Source organism: Dysidea avara, chromosome 3 (assembly GCF_963678975.1).
Source record: "Dysidea avara chromosome 3, odDysAvar1.4, whole genome shotgun sequence".
Lineage (NCBI taxonomy): Eukaryota > Metazoa > Porifera > Demospongiae > Dictyoceratida > Dysideidae > Dysidea > Dysidea avara.
Window position 1 is genome coordinate 5,717,039 of NC_089274.1, and position 19,059 is coordinate 5,736,097.

General features: G+C 37.2%; 1 protein-coding gene and 1 long non-coding RNA gene across 2 annotated transcripts; one reads left to right on the top strand and one right to left on the bottom strand.

Moving 5' to 3' along the window:
• Nucleotides 1–341: 341 nt before the first annotated feature.
• LOC136249058 (uncharacterized) lies at nucleotides 342–12,333 on the bottom strand. Its single transcript, XM_066040961.1, has 10 exons — nucleotides 11,933–12,333; nucleotides 5,632–6,021; nucleotides 5,216–5,471; nucleotides 3,798–3,942; nucleotides 3,608–3,742; nucleotides 1,814–2,141; nucleotides 1,573–1,769; nucleotides 1,392–1,520; nucleotides 1,271–1,336; nucleotides 342–1,219 (listed from the first exon to the last, which is right to left on the bottom strand). Exons 1-10 carry the CDS (start codon nucleotides 12,153–12,155, stop codon nucleotides 1,073–1,075), a joined length of 2,016 nt encoding a protein of 671 aa, XP_065897033.1. The 5' UTR covers nucleotides 12,156–12,333; the 3' UTR covers nucleotides 342–1,072.
• LOC136249061 (uncharacterized) lies at nucleotides 11,939–15,684 on the top strand. The gene is made up of 2 exons (XR_010698025.1): nucleotides 11,939–12,524; nucleotides 13,041–15,684. It is a non-coding gene; the product is annotated as an uncharacterized lncRNA (long non-coding RNA).
• Nucleotides 15,685–19,059: the final 3,375 nt, after the last annotated feature.

A 19,059-nucleotide genomic window follows, 5' to 3' on the forward strand; every position in this document is an offset into this window, starting at 1 on the left:
TACATATTCAAGCAAAACAGTTTAGAGGGAGGATACGTATCTTATTTTTTAGCAACTGATTTTAAAACCAAAGTACTCTTTGTACTTGAGTGCAAATGTGTGTGTGTGTGTATGTGTTATACCAAACCACGTGGTACACTTATATATACCACAACTTACAAAATATCCTCAGGGTTGCACATCATTGACTCTATACAAAAAATAGCCCGGTGTTTTGCCAAACTAGGTTTTTGTTTAACGCAAATCTATATATTTAGCTAGAAACATTGCCTAACTTTTTTCCTGCCATATTCCTATTGCAGTAAATTTGACAATGTTCCCTCCGCCAATCATGTACAGTATTGATCTCTATGACATTAACTATTGTGTGTCAGTGTAAATATACACATACAGTACATACTGATATTATATATACTATAATGATTATATTGTAGTTGTTCAATTGATTAGTCAGACAGATTGCTTCTAACTGAAGTGCTACGATAGCCCGTGACATCTCATAGTAACATCTTGCTGCAGCTATGCAACATACAGTGGAATCCTCAGTGGAATGTATTGTGTATTTTATTATGCAATGTGTAAAGTAGTTAAGTGTATTACGTGTAAAGTAGATTTTACTTAAGTTTAGAACACTCAATACAATGGAGCCTTTTCTTAATGATACTCTATTACAGAGAAGGGGAAATACAGTTGAATAATAATCAACAATGTTATATTCCAGTTCACAAAAAAGTGGAACAATTCTTACCTCTATAAGAGTAAATGGCACAATTGTATGACAATAAAAAGTGGACCATAAAACTGGTCATGAAATATAAACCCACTAAGAAAGGGTTCCATTGTAGAAGAAGGCTGTAAATTTCTATGCATGTGTAAGTTTAGTCTCTGGAATGTGCACCTATAATGTAAAATCAATAAGTACAATTGTGGAAGGGTCTGGGTGATGAGACTAGTGTAAGTTAAATAACTACTAGTAGCTGTAGCTGTAACAAAACTGGCACTACTATTTAAGACATGGTGTAATCTAGCAAACAATGCTTGTATGCATGTGTTGAGGATTCCACTGTAATTGCTAGCTTGTTCTAGCAGCCTGTTTGAACACCGTCAAGGCCTCTTTAGCAGTAGGTCTTTCTGCACTATTCACTTGTAGACATCTCTTAACTACTGTTACCAGATCTGTATCATTTGAAAATGGTTTTGTGTTTTCCAACTCTTTCGTCTATGTGTGAATATTATAATGTCAGTTACAGAACAGGATATACTCTAGTACCTTTGTTGTCTTTTCCCACAATTCTTTAGAACAGTGATGACTTCTTGATAACAGTAGTGAAGCTTCCTGTGTGAAAGGGGAACCATACCTAAATGAACATGAAACTATATCATCTATTTACCTCCCTTTGCCTCAAAGCTGCAGTTTTCCCAATACAAATATTCAAACACAGACATCCAAATGACCACATGTCAACTGCAAATGTGTACAGTGTTTCATAAGGTCCTGATAGGGTGATGTGCATGGATACCTGTAGTTAATACACACATTAACCAACTACAACACTATAAACACAACATCACCTCAGGAGCCCGATATCCTGGTGTTCCTAGTGGCAGAATGGAGGCAAACTTGATCATCTGGTCAGTAGGCTCTTTTATACCAAGTCCTGGTACAGTACCAGCAGAGTCAAAGTCTCCAAGTTTGACTTGGAACTTTGAACTACAATTACAGTAGAGTGGCTTGCACCGACACTTCATCTTGATCATAATATTACTTGCTACAAAATATTGTATATTCATTTCAAATTATTTGGTGACATACCTTTAATGTCCCTGTGGACATATCCATTATCATGAAGGTAGATTAAAGCTTGTAGTGTTTCACCCAAGATGAATTTGATGTTATAAAATCCAACTTCCCATTTTCTGAGATCGTTCACACAATTGTTGTAGAAATTCCTCAGACAACCAACTTCTCTGGTAGACATTATTTGTCGTAGATCACAGTCCATCTTAGGCATGAAGTGGTAGCAGTAGAACTTCCGAGAATGATGTTCATGCCTCTCTCCCATCAGTACAGCCACAAGAGGAAGAATGTTTTCATGTCTTAGTGCAGCATGGACGTTCACTTCATTTGCTCGGTACACCGTCTGTAAATAATCAATTCATAGTTAACCACTGTAGGAATTAAACTACAGTGCTGTATAGCTATACCAACAGTACATAATAAAACTCACTATGTTATGTACTCTTGGCTACATATTATAGTAAAATGTGAGGCATAACTTCGTGTCCACACAGATGTAGCAATAATGTGCACTCTACCACGTAGATGAGAAAAGTCGACCGCAGAAACTAACAGATTTGGAAGATTTGAAATTATGATTTGCCTAAAGTTTAGACTGTTGCTGGCTACATTTACTTTTGCATGGTAGCATGACTCCTATCAAGTTTCATAATTATTACAGGACAGTAGCTCAGAAAATAAGAGGCCCATACATATAACTTCATCAATAATGTGATACTGGTGGACCACTTACATGTTATCTCAACCGACCCTTTCAATGACTAGCTTTAAGCTCTCCATGAAATACAATGTGCGCAGCAATAATAGTGTATGGAATTCATACGCTTTATGGAGGGACATTTTTTCACTGCAAAAACTCTACCAACTTGCATATTTTCAGGTATTTTAAATAAGTACATCTACATACATAAGTGAAAGCTAGTCGCTTCAAAACACACAAGTCATAAATGTGACCCCACATTACCTGAACTCATACAATCTCCTTCACTATTTCTCATACTAGACAGTAATGCAAAGCATCGTTAAGTCAGTCTCTTGATGGCTCTAGTAGAATTATGTAGAGTAAGCAGTTGCAGCTAATGAAAATTAACATCCAACGGCTCAGAATAGCAAAAACCGTGGGCTATACTATTTCTCTACGGCTCAGTTGGCAAAAACCGTGAGTTATTATTTCTCAACGGCTCTGAATGGCAAAAACCGTGAGTTAGCTACAATGCACAATTCCAAACTTCCAACAATAACTCAGTGTGTCACAAAAACTGTGGAGGATAAACTGCAGCAAAATGTTATGTAATACAATCCACAAAAATAAACAGAATAGCTTCACCAGTTGTAACAGAATTGATCCATATATATTAGTAGTAAGGATTACATTTTTTTTTTGCAGTATATACTACAGAAGTAAGTTTTCATAGCAAGCCAGCTAATTAATGCTCAATTGTGCTTATCATAGCTGTTTTATTTACAATTCACGTTTTGTTTATTCCACTGTATTGTAAATGCAAGATGTCAGTTTGCCATTGATAATCCACAGCTAATGCTAAATAGCCATATATCACCAAAAGAAACCATTATAAAGCAAAAGCAGTGATCAGAATTGATATCTGGAAGAACTCTAGCATGTACCACTGCACTCACCACAATGAAAGCATGTAATGCATTGTTTATGTCTTATATTCTTCTCCACAGTTATGTAAAACTTAACCTTGTTTACTGGTATGCAAAATTTATTTTACGCTGCTTCCTGTTTGTGGTATAACTATATTGTTGACAGGATGTTGCCCAATGGATAATAATATAGCTACCTACCTTTTTAACAGCATATTCTCTTCTTGCATGGATTATAGTGAACACAAACCCATTTCCTCCTTTCCCTATTCTATTGTCAGTAGCTTTTCTGGTTGGTAATGGATATTTCATGCTACCATTAAATATTCCCTCACACTATAGTAAAAACGAAAAATTTTAAATTGAGGAACTCCCTTACAGCATAACTCACTGTAAACACAGCATATCCTGGATTAGTACAGTTATGTCGATAGTGTATGGGATCACCATAGTAGTGATCAAGTAGTTTACTAAAACTTGTTGTGCCATCTTTTTCAGCATCGTAATCATTACCAAGTAACTTATCAGTTTCATAACTACAACAAAATTCAAATTTGAGTCACAGAAATATTAAATATAGAAATTTCAAGGACAAACATACATTTAGCTGTTTTTAAGAAAATCCCTATCTATGAAAGCAATGCTTTGTGTTCTGAATCCTATATATGTAACTGAAAATTTTGACAAAGTATAAACACTGAAAATTTGCAGGCATTATAGAAAACTGCTCATCATCTAAGCCACACAGAGTGCCTATAACTAGCTAAAACACCAGGTTTCAAATAAACAAGTTATAGAAATGAACATTTTTATAGAGTTCCTTTTAAGCTTGAATCTGCTGAATAAAGCATCAAGGAGAACACAATGCTGGGGTAAAAAGTTGATTCGTGAATGCTGGTCACACACATAATACTGGTCTTGTATAGTCTGCAGTCTCATTTAGTGTTTGGGATAAAAAGTTGCTTGAAAGAAATAAATGCCGAGACTATAATTTGAGTACATGCACAATAACAAACACAGCAGATAAGTATGCGTAATGATTGACATCACAACAAGTATGGCCAAATTTTAAAAAACCGTCCTTTGAGCACATTTTCTGTTATGTACATACAAACATGTGATGTTTCAATCTTCAAAACAGTGTTGTACCAAAAAAAATTCCTACAACCAGGGGTGGGCGGCTGGTAGACATTAGTAAAATTAATGTAAAGGTATTGGAAAGCTTAATTGTGATGCAAAATAGCTACATAGTGACACATTCATGCCCAAGCAAAGAAAACCATCATTTAGTACATCTCTAGCTAAATGCCACCAAACAGAAGAGGTAGAACATGTGTGCTGATTGTATATTTCCATTTAGTACTTCACGTTAATCTCAATAATCACAATGCAAACTTGCAAAGCTATAAAAATGATGGACATTTAGATAGTACTTCAAATAAGCTGGTAATTTTTTTACAAATCCCTTTTTCGCATGCTTAACAAGGAACCTTAAAGCACCTCTTCTTGATCTATACATGAAGGTAGTCAAAACATTTACTGATATCCAGGAAGTCCCCTTGTTTGCTAGTTTTGCATTGCTATTATGGAGATCCACATGAAAATACCAAATAGAAATAAGCAAGTAGTACATAACACCTCCTCTACAACTAGAGCACATGAGGTTTTCACAACGTTTGACATGGCTCCAAAAGGCAGACAACAATGTGAAAATTACTATTCAGATCCTAGGGTGATCACATGTACTCTGATTTTTGATTGTGCTGAAATGGACAGTTCTCAAAATCGGCCAGAATTTCAACTACGAACTTTTCAGCCATGCTAGACTTCAAGACCAGCCTAGCCTTAGCTACACCTGCATTTCCCTTTATCCTCTCTTTTACCATAAATTTGTCATGACAAGGTAAACTTGCAAACTGTTTGGTTCCATACACTTTAACAGAATCACCAATTAAAACAGCAAACGTGGCTTTGTTATATCCAACAAGTTTACTCTCTACAGGCTTGTAATCAGTAACTGACTTTTTCACTGTTAAATCAGTGTCAGTCACAAAACCTGCACCATCTAAAATAAACACAATAGTTATGTAAATCAGCAGTAGCTCAAGTAAATAGGAATTCAAGTAACACCACTTAGCACAGTGCATAGCTATAAGTATTAAATTTTAAAATTGTAATCTAATCAGTTAATTGCCTTATTTACTATGTGTTATGATCTTAAGTACCTGACTTATTAACTGTTGTGGTATCATGGATTTGATGTATGGGTAGTTTGTGACAAGCAACATCTGTTTCACTTGGTACACCTGCCAAATTAGCAACTTCAATCCTTTTGGATTGAGTGATATCAGATTGACTAGTCGCTCTATGACCAGGACCTTTTGGTACACAGAGAGATGATCCATGGTAGTGATCACCATCATCAGTACTAACAAAAGGTTCTGGTAGAAGTTTCCTTCTTATAGAACTGAAACTACTATCTTGATCTACTGCACTTGGTCTATCAGCTCGTATGGATACACACTGTACATCTGATGTAAAAGTGGGGCTATTCACAATGACTAATTCTTCACAATGCCTTGATTGGGTTTCACTGACTGCAACAAGTATGGTTCCTGAGAAATTAACCATATCACAGTGACATCAATGATTATGTAAGTTGATAGCTTATGCTAGTGATGGACAATACCTTGACAATACAAATACTAGGAGATAATAGTCCATTTTCAATAAGGCTAAATATGCAGTGCACTTTTTGGCTTCTTGTAAGGCCTCTCCAAATTAGAATGTAGTTTCCCCATCCAAGAATTGCAAAATTTGGTGAGGGAGGGAGGCTTAGTATCATTATTCATTATTTCATCAATGGTTTTTGAGCCACAAACTTAACTATGAAATGATTAATAATACACAGAAATATAAGTTGACCTCACACTGTAAATTGATGCTGGTATGACTACTGTGCACTTAGTACGATGATCATAGTTCTGAGAATGATCGATCATCATACTCAGATCACACCAAGTGACCACAGGAGTCATACCATCAATTTACAATGTTACTGTTCCTTCTAATCATCTTTGCATTAAGGTTATCAATATCTTTGCATGCCCTAGTTACACTTTGGACAATACATTATCATTCCATGTCACATATTTACTGGACCATAATTATTCAAACTTAGCAGCTGAATGCAGTAGTACAGCTTTTCTACCAGGTATACACAGGCAGGTTTACATGCAAATACAATCTCTACAACTTTCATAGATTTATCTTGACCAAGACAGCTTTAATTTGACATAATTGCAAGAATGAGATATCATTTCCTTTCTGGACATTGATTGACACACTTCGATTCTTAAGTTTATAACATTTTTGCTTATTGTACTCATATTTTTTGTGTCATTCATTCTTTCAACATATTGAAGGGCTTCTGTCAAAGGAGACACACACCTAGCAGCAGTCCACTATATAAAATTTCACTGCTTAACCACTTTAAGCTGCTCTAAATCAATAAGAGCATGACATTACATCTTGTCCTTGCTGTTCAAAACATTTATAAAAAAGATAGCTAAGTATAGCATTCATGATCAGAAGCAGCCACTATCTGGTAAAACATATGCTAGTCCTTGTTGGGTGATGGCCTCATGTTCTCACGTACATAGTAATTCACATACCGTAAGCGTACAAATTTTCGTAGTGTATAAATTTTCGTGGATTTCGTGACTTGCAGCTGATTGACAAAAATTAATCCATTTAGAAACTCACGTCTCAGCTCGAGCAGACCTATTGACCATTGCCACCAGTACACTTTCCTTATACTATTAACGGACATAACTCTTGTAACTATGTATGACCTGATGATGACATGTGCACCTGTTCACTACATGAATAGATACTGATGGCCTTGGTCAAGTATGTAAGACTCGTTTCCTCTGATTCCAGCAGCCAACATTCTTTTGTGGTGAGTCAACCCCACAAAATGGTTTGCTTATATAGTCCCAGATCAGTACGCCAGCATAAATGGAGTAGCCAAAGCTGTTAAGCTGTAAACCTTAAACGTGACCTAGCTTAAAGCACGAATTTTGCTCTCCCCGTGGCTCCTGGAGAAAATAAACTGGTTTATCAAGATTAAACCATGAAAATTATACCCACAAAATTTAATACACTTGCACACCTGTCTTTTTGGCAAACCACGAAAATTTTACCCACGAAATTTAGTACACTTATGGTAGCTAATTGCCAGTAAGTTTGGCAGCACTATATATACAGCTAGATTGAAGGGTACAATCACCAGTTGATATTTCACCAACCGATCATGAATGGGTAGCTATAGCTGGCAATCTATCTAAGAAAGTATTTATATAAAGCTAAGTCCTCTTGAATCTTTACCTTCACCTTTATATCAGCCAGATAATAAACTTTAAATACTGTTTTAACAGCTATAGTTAATATGATAACTATACATGCATGCAGAGATTGACATCCCTTCAGCTAGCTCAATATTACTACTTTCAACTTTCTACAGGAATTAGTCTTTAACTTTTCATAAGCTTTCCAGTAGACAATCAGTTTAAAAGCCAGAGTTTCAGTACATAAAAGAAGGCTTTATACAGATCCATATTCGTGGCAACACTGTCTGGAATCTCATAATTAGAGAATAATGACAATAATATGGTAATAATGACCATTTAATGCGGGTACTCAGACGTGACGTGGGAGGAGGACGGGAAACTACATCCTCATTTGAAGTGGCCTCTAGTTGTCACATGTGGTAGTGTTGATAGTGGTGTTTCCCTTAATCTAACCATCAAGGCTTAAAGTTTAATTGTTGTAATTGATGTTTTCTTTGTACTATTGTTCTGGTAGGGTTCCTTACTGTTCCAGCCTTTATCTTCTGTGCTTTCTAGATTACGCGCACACAAATGATGTCATATGTGAGCAATTATTTCTACTGCTGCATATTTTAGTCATGTTTCATGGTATCATATAGTACGATAGTACTGTATAGTAGGGACATCGAAGGTGTGGGGGCAATCCGTGATATAATATAACCCAAAAACCTGCTGCAATTTTTCCTCACAATGACATGACAGTATTGGTTGGATAAACCAAGCCCAAAAGTGTCTTCAGATCGACCCGAAACGTTTCCGTCAAGTTGCTACAGGTTTTTTTTTTTTTAATTTATTCAATGCAATTTTCTACTGCCTGCCTGCCTGCCTGCCTGACTGACTGACTGACACCTTCAGTCAAGTGTAGCGGAAAACTGGCTACAGAAAAAACCTTTAGTATATTGATAAACATACAATGCTTGCACTATTGTCTTATCTTTTATCCTTCTTTACTATGGCCATCAGTCAAGGTTCTACCGCTGAGTGTTAATAGACTACAGTACGGCTTCCATCTATCAGTGTATATTGCATCAAACTATTCGAATACACGTGGTTGCTGGTTGCACCAAACTATTTGAACACATGCGTATGTGACTCGCTGATAATATCGATCAGTGAGAGCAACTTACACTGTCCCTACTCTAATTTTAAATTCCTAATTTTTTCTTATACTTATAAACTACCAACATGGACTGTTTTAAAGAGCAGTGGTAAAAGTTTATAAAGCTTCACAGCAGCCTCCAACACAACCCAGTATGCTTGTGTACCACGCACAGAAAGAGAAGGCTAAAATACATTGTAGCCATTGGAAAACATGGTTTCACAAGGTGGGGGGGTTACCTCACCATTTCCGGTTTGAAGGATATTTTTAATATTCAGTTATAAACAGATTTGGAGAACTATGCTACAGTGAACACAACCAGATTGTAGACCAGTTCTTCCTCTATCTACATGCTGGTCTATATGGCCATTGAAGATTGAATAGCTATGCTAGAGAACCGATTGTACGAGCATGCAAAAATACTTTCGACGTCAGTTTACGCAAAGCTCGTTGCACATTACGGCAAGGTAAATCGTGGAATCTATTCTTTAGCAGCATAAGCAGGGCGTTATCAACAAAGCTCCAGCCTACATCAGGCTGAAATATGGCTATGGCAAAATGAAGTCCTTTGGCCACCACAAAATGGTCAAAAACCTGCTGTAACTTCAACAGGCAGTACAAAAACCTTTTTTTCTCGACATGCAGCCCTGCTACAAATACCAGTCACTTATTTTACACAAATACAGAGGTCTCCCTCACTAGTATACTAGAAAAAAACTGACGCAGAAAGTTGTACTAACACTGCATAGTTGTATAGTTGTACTAACCATGCAAAAACCATAAATGACGTATGCCACCAAAGTTTCGCACAAAGCACCTGAATCTTGGGTTCTAAACTACTCTACTGGATGTCTTCTTTAATAATATTCATAAAACACTGAGTAACGAATTTTATCTTATTACAAGGCAATGGGCCTTAGCAGCACAACAGCCATTTTAATTATCGTGTAAACACTAGTCACATGATGCATTAAGTGAATATTTGTGGCATGATGTATGGCTTCATTTGCATTGGCTTCAAAACCATGACTTCCAGGTAACTGCCCTGTCAGTATTGTTTACATCATTGTTTACATCCTGATGCAATATTACTTAGTTGATGCAATATTACTTAGTTGATGCAATATTACTTAGTTGATGACGTAAACTAATAAAGTAGTGGACAAATGTACCTACACTGCTATGAAGGGAAAGCGAGATACAGCTGCATGTAATAAACGCTACACAACAACTTGAGCCATGTATTAATTACAACCAGGTGGATGGTTGGGGAGTGACCATCACAGCAATTGTTGTCGAGGCGCCTGTTTATTTGCAGGGTCACACTGTTGTGCAACTGGGAAAACATGTTAGGCTGTATCTCACCTACCTAACTATTGATGTACAAGCCCAAAATCCTGCCATTTCTTGTGCACTTGCTGTAAAAGTGCACATAAATAATTTGTGGTTGAATGGCTTAGATACCGATTAACTGCATACTTTTGTTGCTTATTGAGAATGGACTATCAAAGGTATAAGAAACGAAGAAAAAAAGTGTGATGTGACCTAGGCTCAAACCCACACATCCAAGTTTGGAGTACCCATGCTTTACCACTGTACCACCGGTGCTTGCTGGCTACTCCTCTTGTTTTTGTACTATTCAAATGTTACAAATATAAAATACTATATAGTCTAACCCATACCAGTGAAGAAGAAACCAAAGCTGAACTTGAACCTGACGTTTGCCTGTTAAACGTAATGATGACTTTCACTGTCTGTATGAAGGTAAGATTTTGGGTGAGTTCGAGGTGAGCTAGGTTGGCCCGGCTTTGCCGGGACGCTCGTTCTACATATTGAAATTAGCCATTGGGATTACAAACCTAAAATTTTTTACTGATTTTAGCGGAATTCCGCATATCTACCGACATGGTAAGTTCAAAAACGTACGAGAAACCCATTAAAAGTTGGCTTAGGAAACATGGTGTCTGTTTATATAGGCCTACAGAAACTAGAACAAAGCTATTCTGAACTAAGATACTCACGAGGCACTTTCTCGAAGCGGCTCTCCTCAACTTTTGTCTTTAAACTGAACGGCCCGCTCGAGGGCAACAATTGTTCGTACAATTCCCTCTAATTACAGAAGTACTATTCATGTACACAATGTTCCAGATCGTTTTTTGTGTTTAGACTAATTAGTTTAAGGTGAATTCCCATAGTCTTGGTAATGGGTGAATCCCACAATACATTACGCATTGGGCAAAATGACGAACCAGGTTCAGAAACAGTGCTGGGACCACGTATCCGCTGCAGCTACAGTCTTGAAAATAAGGTGGGGTATTCCTTAGAGGTATGTGATAATTAGCAGACCATTTTTTGTTGGTATCACTACATGTTGTGGGCGCTTCGAAAATGCACGAAAATCAGTGTTTTTACACCATTTTAAGCATTTTACGTACTTTTTGGGGGCATGTCCCTTTCAATATTATTCGACCCAGACTGATTGAACTAGATTTTGTAGTTACCTTATAGGGCTTTTTCTTGCATGTGTGTGTGTGTGTGTGTGTGTGTGTGTGTGTGTGTGTGTGTGTGTGTGTGTGTGTGTGTGTGTGTGTGTGTGTGTGTGTGTGTGTGTGTGTGTGTGTGTGTGTGTGTGTGTGTGTGTATGTATGCATGTAGTTACACTTTTTCTTTCCTTGCCATGCCCACAACTGACTACTGTGTAGATCAGATCTGTGGTCGCGAGGATTCACATACTTGTCTCTTTTTGTTGTAAACATTCATCATAATCATGATGGTCTTCTCTCTCTATGTATTCAATATGAACCATAGCACGCCTCGAACTCACCGACAAACTTGCCTTCATACAACTAGTGTGTTTAATACATGACAACTTCCTAACGTTTATACAACAAACGACCGGCTAAACAAATATTTGCACCGAGACTGGTGACTGGCTAAATATCCACTTCGTTATAATATCAAACTATAGTGATTGTGTATGCATGTATGTATCGCCCATCACTGGTGCATGCACTGACTATCACAAATCTTCTGTACCTTGACAGCTAGAAGCCTCTTTATTTAACTTCAGTGTCTGTAAATCCGAGCAGGGTACGTATAGCGGTCTTCGCCACTTGTAGATTTCATCAACTAAGATCTCTTTCAGTTTTTTTCTTGTTCTCGAAATCCCAGCCAGTGCCCTCGGTATACGACACATTCGTTGGCTCGTTCGTTGGAAAACAGCGAGGCGGCAAAGACTGACGAAATGTCTGCGGAGCATCTAGAGAAATCAGTGGTAGTTTGTTCGCGATGACTATTCCTCTGCGTCACGTTGATTTTGTCTTCCTTCTCCGCCAAGAACAACTGCAACAAATCCTGTGAGTTTTACAATTGATGGGGTACTGATGAAAGCCGGAATGGAATTGATCGGGGCGCGCGCCAAGTTTAAAATCGTTTGAAACAGGTTGTGCACTATTTCCAACTGTCACACAACAACTAGAATTAGTTTGTTTCTGTTTATAGGCATGCTAGTAATCGTTCGACTCGAAAGTTCTATTAAATGCCCACCACGTGGCAATGTGTGTGTAAATAAAATCCATCCAGTTTAGTTTAATCCTGATGTAGAAGTACTTCCTTACCATTCCAACAGGTAAACTACTGTAGTATTTTCATGTTGTAGCAGTATTCAAGCCTTTTTGTACAAGTGTCGCTGGTTTTCTGAAGCGACTATAATTCTACCATTATATTGGCAGCGATTTACGAGAGTTAGCAAACTGCAGTATGTTATTATATTAACAGTGCTTACAAAATATAGGTTAACAGCTTAGCTAAATGATCACTGTTCAGCTTAGACGATTGTACAACGCATTCTTGCAGTGGGCATTAAATAGAACCGTCGAGCATATGTTTTCTAGCATGTCTATAGCAGAAGCGAACTAATTCTAAGTTGGAAACAGTGCACAATCTGTTTAAAACGACTTTTTAACTTGGCGCACGCCCCCTGTTGGTTCCGTTCCATTCCGGCTTTCATCAGTACCCCAATTGATGTGATCAATGTTCATATTATAGTATTCGGGAAGGTATAAAAGCCGGAACGGAACGCACCCCCTCCTTTAATTATTTTTTATTGTCATAATTACATTTTGTGTTCATTTTCTACATGTAGCTACATGAGCTGAATCCTATCGTCCTATCGTCGACTTCTACACCAACTGCATCAGCGATAACTTATCATCTCCAAATAGTGCACTGCTAATAGCACGTGACCGTAGCACGTTCTACCCTGCTCAGTTGCATTTTGGTGACAACGGATAGAGAACAGCGGTGATAGACTTTGATGTACTTTCTCATTTCTCGGTTATTTCTCTCTTACTTCCCAACTATTTCCCATTTCTCATTGATTTCTCGGATTTCTCTCTTACTTCCCGGATATTTCTTGTTTCTTGATCATTTCTCTCTTATTTCCCAGATATTTCTTACTCCTCAGATATTTCTTACTTCTCGGTCATTTCTCAACTGTTTCTTGACGATTTCCTGCCTCCTTCTTGACTATTTCCCTTCTACTTCTCGGATAAGCTTCCAAGTCAAGTGCAAGTTGGTAATTACTCAGTAGTTCTATGGAGTCCTCTAGTTAGTAACTAGTTGACAAGTGAGTTTAAACATGTGTTCACTCAGTTTACAATGGTACAACATGATCAAACTTTAGTGGCCATCCTGTAAGCCAAGTTGTGCCTGGATAAATAGTTTGTGCTGTACTGTAGTATTTTATCTCATTTGGGAAAACTTTGTTTCCCCCAACTATTAGTATGCTTTTACGCTTCACAAGGGGGTGACACACAGGCACTCAGGTAGATCTGTGACTGCGGTCAAAGGTCAAGGCCACCGAATTCGTGCCAAGTCAACAGTCAAAGGTAAAAGTTTCCAACCTACAATCAAAAAGTACTGAAATATTGTTGCTAAGTCACTGGTCAAGGATTGGAAAAGGCTCTTAGTCACAGGTCAAGTGAAATTTCGGTTGGTCAAGATTTTGACCATGGTTGCAGATCTATACCTACAGCATGTACCTATGTGACATCCCATTGTTTTAATAAGTCAGCCAAATGGGATGTCATGATCTGTGACTGTAGCCATAGTCTTAAATTTTACATTGATCTATATTATTGTTTGAACTGTAACTTTGTGACAAATTTCAATTGTGGATTTTAAAAGTTTAACACAGAGACTAGCTATTGACACTGACTGTTGGTGTCAAACTGTCAATAAGTGCCACCACATGTACAAGCTAATGACAGCAACTGGAACAACTCAAGACTGAAGATTTTGGTAACTTTAATCTGAAGGTTGGGATTAGGCTTGACCTCTGAAGGTAGGCTGACTCTAGCTTGCCTTGTACTCACCACAAACTTACAAGACATAACAGGCAAAGCATTTTGGTCGTATTCAGCTATGATTTCTTCTTTACCGGCCTTCTTCTTTTAATGTAGCTCTATCAACAATTTGCATTTACAGGGTAGAAAATAAAGGAGAGAAGTATCTGGTCAGGTACCTAGGCTAGAAGTGGCTAAAATACATTTGTTTGAATGCATTTTTTGTCCATGTGTTTTGGTATATCAGTGTACACAGCCTCAGCCAAATTGTAGTACTTGACTGTCAAACTTGATGGCCTTGACTGTTGACTTTTGGCTGCAGTCACAGAACAACTTACTGTGAGTACCTGTGTGTCACCCATTTGGTACATATTTTATAGCATAGCCTTGCAAGGTGAAGTGACAAGCCAGAGGTTGTAGGGCTATATGATAATACATTTCTGTTATCTTGATAATAATGCTACTTTGCTATTTTTATCACAATATTTACTCTTTGTTAATTTACTGTAATGAAAAGTGTCATGATGACAATAGTATTTTACAATAATTTTGATCATTCCACATCTCTCTAAGAGGAAGTAATACCAAGAGTTCATAAAATATATAGAGTATCTTGCTCTCACGTACCCTTGTAGAAGGGCATATCATAAAGTTATGATGTAATGACAAGGCGTTGTGGTTTGTGACATACAAGCAGCTGTAAAAGTACAAAAGTTGTTACTACCGTTTTACACTCGCGATGCTTCGTGAAAGTCTTAACAAGATATGCCTGTGCATCAGTCAAGACCTATGAAGACATGCCTGCAGTTTGTTGAAAAATGCTGAGAGCTTGAGTTAATTCGGTTGCTAGCAACATTGTTAGGTATGCATTTAATCATTATGTTCAAAATTGATGAAATCATAGAGAAACGAGACAAACTTGGAAGTGGTACATCATAACTTGACAATACACCCTTCCACAGGGGTATATGAGAGTAGGATACTCTCCTCAGCATATAGACTATGAACTCTTGGTAATACCCATACATTAATGGTGTCACATTGAAGGTAGTGGAACTGGCAATTATAGTACTGTACACTTTTTCACAAGCATAAGATAGTGGCTATCACAACCCCAACTGCACAAAAAATTATTGCTCTCCTTTGTTGTTCAGAAAACTCTCAATCACATAGTTATAGTGGCATACTCTTATTTAGCAGAATTGATGTTATAGAAATTCAAGGGCAAGCCTTAAAGAGAACATGTGAAAGCTGTGATGGATTTATGTTGTTTGCTCAGTTGGACTGTACGTTCATCTCCTTTATAGAACTTTATGGTATGTGTAATGTTTGTACAGCTATATATGTAGTGATTGTGATAGTATGTGCACACCGTGTTTATATTTGTTTGTATATCAGATCTTTTTATCACCTCAATAATTTTCTTTGTGGCATCATTATCAACTGATCAATCAGTGCAAGCAAATACAAAGACCAAATTACAATAACTACCTAGAAAACAAGGCTTGTCCCTATACAATACTCTGTGGTACAATGACATTGGACATACTACAGATATGTAATGTACTAGATCTGGAAGGGACAAGAGGCTGGTTACATAGATTGCTAATCTGCTTATACGCAACTGTTATATTAGAGATGTAGTTTCACTAGTTTGACTGTTCTAGTAAATCTTGCATACAAACACATCTGGTAAGACACTAGTGTTTTTTTGGCCTTACTTCTCCAACTCATAGATATGCCATGGATTATATAGGTCCCCAGTTTTCTAGGTTATTCACAGGAATACAAATTACTGGGCATTCATAAACAAAAAGGAGATTCTTAATGTGTGGAGTCCAGATGTCTGCACTTTTCAGTACTGATCACAGAAAAATTATGTTAGAGAGGACTCACAAGAGTGATGGTTTACAATGAATGTTGTTAGAGAGATACTACTTAAGAGTTGTGCTCCTACAAAATTTTAATCACTGGTTTATTGGTTACAGATAATTGATGATAATTGGTTAATTGTTTCACTGTTTAGGCATGGTTTAAAGCAACCTTTACTATTTTTAAAATGTAATTTAGTGGGTGACTGATACTACTACGTAACAAAATGCATTATACTAAGACACCAGTTACTGAAATACAGCGATCAGTGGATAAACAGCTACTCAAATATTAGTGAATATTTAAGTAAATTATTTTGGAGCCGATTACCAGTTATTTATACTGATGACTGGTTGCTGAAGTTTAGAAATCTCCAATTGATCAATCGGTTATTCAGGGAAAGTGAACGGTACTAATGCTAATGTTATATTACTACTACAGAGTATTTGCTAAGATGCATAACAGGGTCGTGTTTGCAGGCAGATACCTTATATTACTACTACAGAGTATTTGCTAAGATGCATAACAGGGTCGTGTTTGCAGGCAGATACCTTTACAACTGGATAAGAAGGGTCAACTATTGGTATGACAAAATATCTTTGTAGGAGTGTGTCAGAATGAAAAGCTGTTAAAATACTCTAATAGAGCAGTCAAAGGGTGTCACAAGTGTGTCTAAAGGTTCTTTAAACAAATTTGTTAACACTATACTAAGCCCTTTTCAATTGTAAGTCTATAAACATGTTTAATGCTTGCTTGGCCAAAATAGATTATAGAAATATCAGCAAGTGTGCTCCAGAAATGATAGTAGTGTAACCAACGAATCAGTTAGTCAACATTCTACAAGGTAACGTACAAAGAACACACAATATAGCTAAATTCAAAATGATTTTGTTCAACCATGTGCTATTCTTTTAATGTCCAGGGTAAATGACTCTTGGCATAAGTGGGACAATTACATATTACCAAATTAATCATATGTTTCACGGACTGTTTGCCCTCTAGTAGTGACCCGGCATGTCAAAAATTGAATTAAAATGTACCACCCAAGCAAGTAAGCAATTCAAGTTTAAAAGTAGCAGTGATAAAGCAGTACTATACTGCCATGTAAACAAAGACACGTAACTACATTACACAAGTGAAACAAAAATATGCTTACTCTTACTCTCTGTGAAACTATGGTATTTTTCACTGTTAAATAACTAAAGCAATTAAAAGTGCATAAAAGTATTTTTGGCATGTTTTGTTCGAATGCATAGCAGGTCATGGGCATATTGAAATTCTCATCACACTGATCACAGAGAAATGAATTCACTCCATGCAATGCACTCCTACACCACTTTTGTCATGTTTAGCCTCACTCTCCTAGATCAGAGACATCATACACCTACAATGAACTTCTCCTAGTTTAGATGAATTAAACTGAACAATTTGTACATGTACACACACATACACGCGCATATATGACGTTTTGTGCATCATAAATAAACAATTAGGGGTGTGCCTAGGATATTTCAAAAAGGGTTTCACTGGAAAGTATATACCCCCAGACCCTATTTTGCAGATTGTCAAATGCCAGTATAGTCTGAATGCTACATGACAAGGATACGGTCAACTTTTAGCTACTGAATTGACCTATATAATTATATTCCTGATGATCTCACACCCACACATACCTTGTATCATTAAAAGAATAAAACAAATTATAATTGTGTTGCCTTCATCAGTATCATGCAGTATCATTCATGTATGTATAATATACCCAGTTCTAACTAGCTACCCGGCTAACAGATTACCTATGGAATACCACTGAATGTTACAATACTTTACGAGCTGTGATAGTGACAGCCATGAGTACTCATGTAGTTCAGTTATAAGCCTAAAGTAATTTGTCATATACAAAGACCATCTACTTCTCACTTGAAAAAACTCCTAGCAAGTGTACCCATGGGATAGTGCTGAAAATACAAATCTTCAATTAAGCAACTGTGAAGGACTTTTAAGTGGTGTTACAGGTGATGACTGTTCTATTAGAGTATTTCACTGACTGCTCTATTAGAGTATCTCGATTTTGTATAACTATATAGTGTTTGGGGAGGGGCTGTTCCCCCACAGATCTGCCACTTTAATAATGTAGATTGATGTACTCATGGTGATTTGTTTTTGATAACAATTCAGCAACAACACACTGGCCTGGGCTTTGCTTGCTATTGACAATTTCAGGAAATCCCCCTCAGCACACCCCTGACAAATGAACTACTACCACCATTCTTAGAGTTACTATTATCTGAGTGGAAATGTTCAAATAATGTAAAGCAAGATACAGAGTTTTGTTTTGATTACATTAATAGAGCATACACTTTGACAAAATACCCAGTTGCTTTGGTGTTAATGATGGCCTTCCAACCATACCACTGGAGTTTTCTGCACCACTAAATTAAACATAAGAAAGTCTTATTTTGTGATACTTTTACAAGTTCTATACAGTTGACGTGAGTGTAGCTGCAGCTGTTCTCAAAGGAATAAAATGATCTAATGCAACACACAGTTTGGCACCAGGCTTACAGGATGGCCACCAAAGTTTGATCATCATGTTGTACCATAGTGAACTGAGGTGAACACATGTTTAAACTCACTTGTCAACTAGCTACTAGCTAGAGGACTCCGTAGAACCACTGAGTAATTACCAACTCGCACTCGACTTGGGAGCTCATCCGAGAAGTAGAAGGGAAATAGTCGAGAAGGAGGCGGGAAATCATCAAGATCGAAACAGTCGAGAAATGACCGAGAAGTGAGAAATATCCAGGAAAATAAGAGAAATGATCAAGAAACGAGAAATATCCAAGAAGTAAGAGAGAAATCAATGAGAAATGGGAAATAGTTGGGAAGTAAGAGAGAACTAAGTGAGAAATAACCGAAAAATGGGAAATTTAACAAGATGTTAGGCGC

Bases quoted from the DNA above. Each gene is read 5' to 3' on its own strand.
- LOC136249058 (XM_066040961.1), bottom strand. From the start codon at position 12,155: ATGCTCCGCAGACATTTCGTCAGTCTTTGCCGCCTCGCTGTTTTCCAA. The intron at 3,743-3,797 runs GTGAGTTATGCT...TTTTTACTATAG, and splicing joins CAGGATATGCTGTGTTTACA to TGTGAGGGAATATTTAATGG. The intron at 1,220-1,270 runs GTACTAGAGTAT...ATTCACACATAG, and splicing joins TGTGGGAAAAGACAACAAAG to ACGAAAGAGTTGGAAAACAC.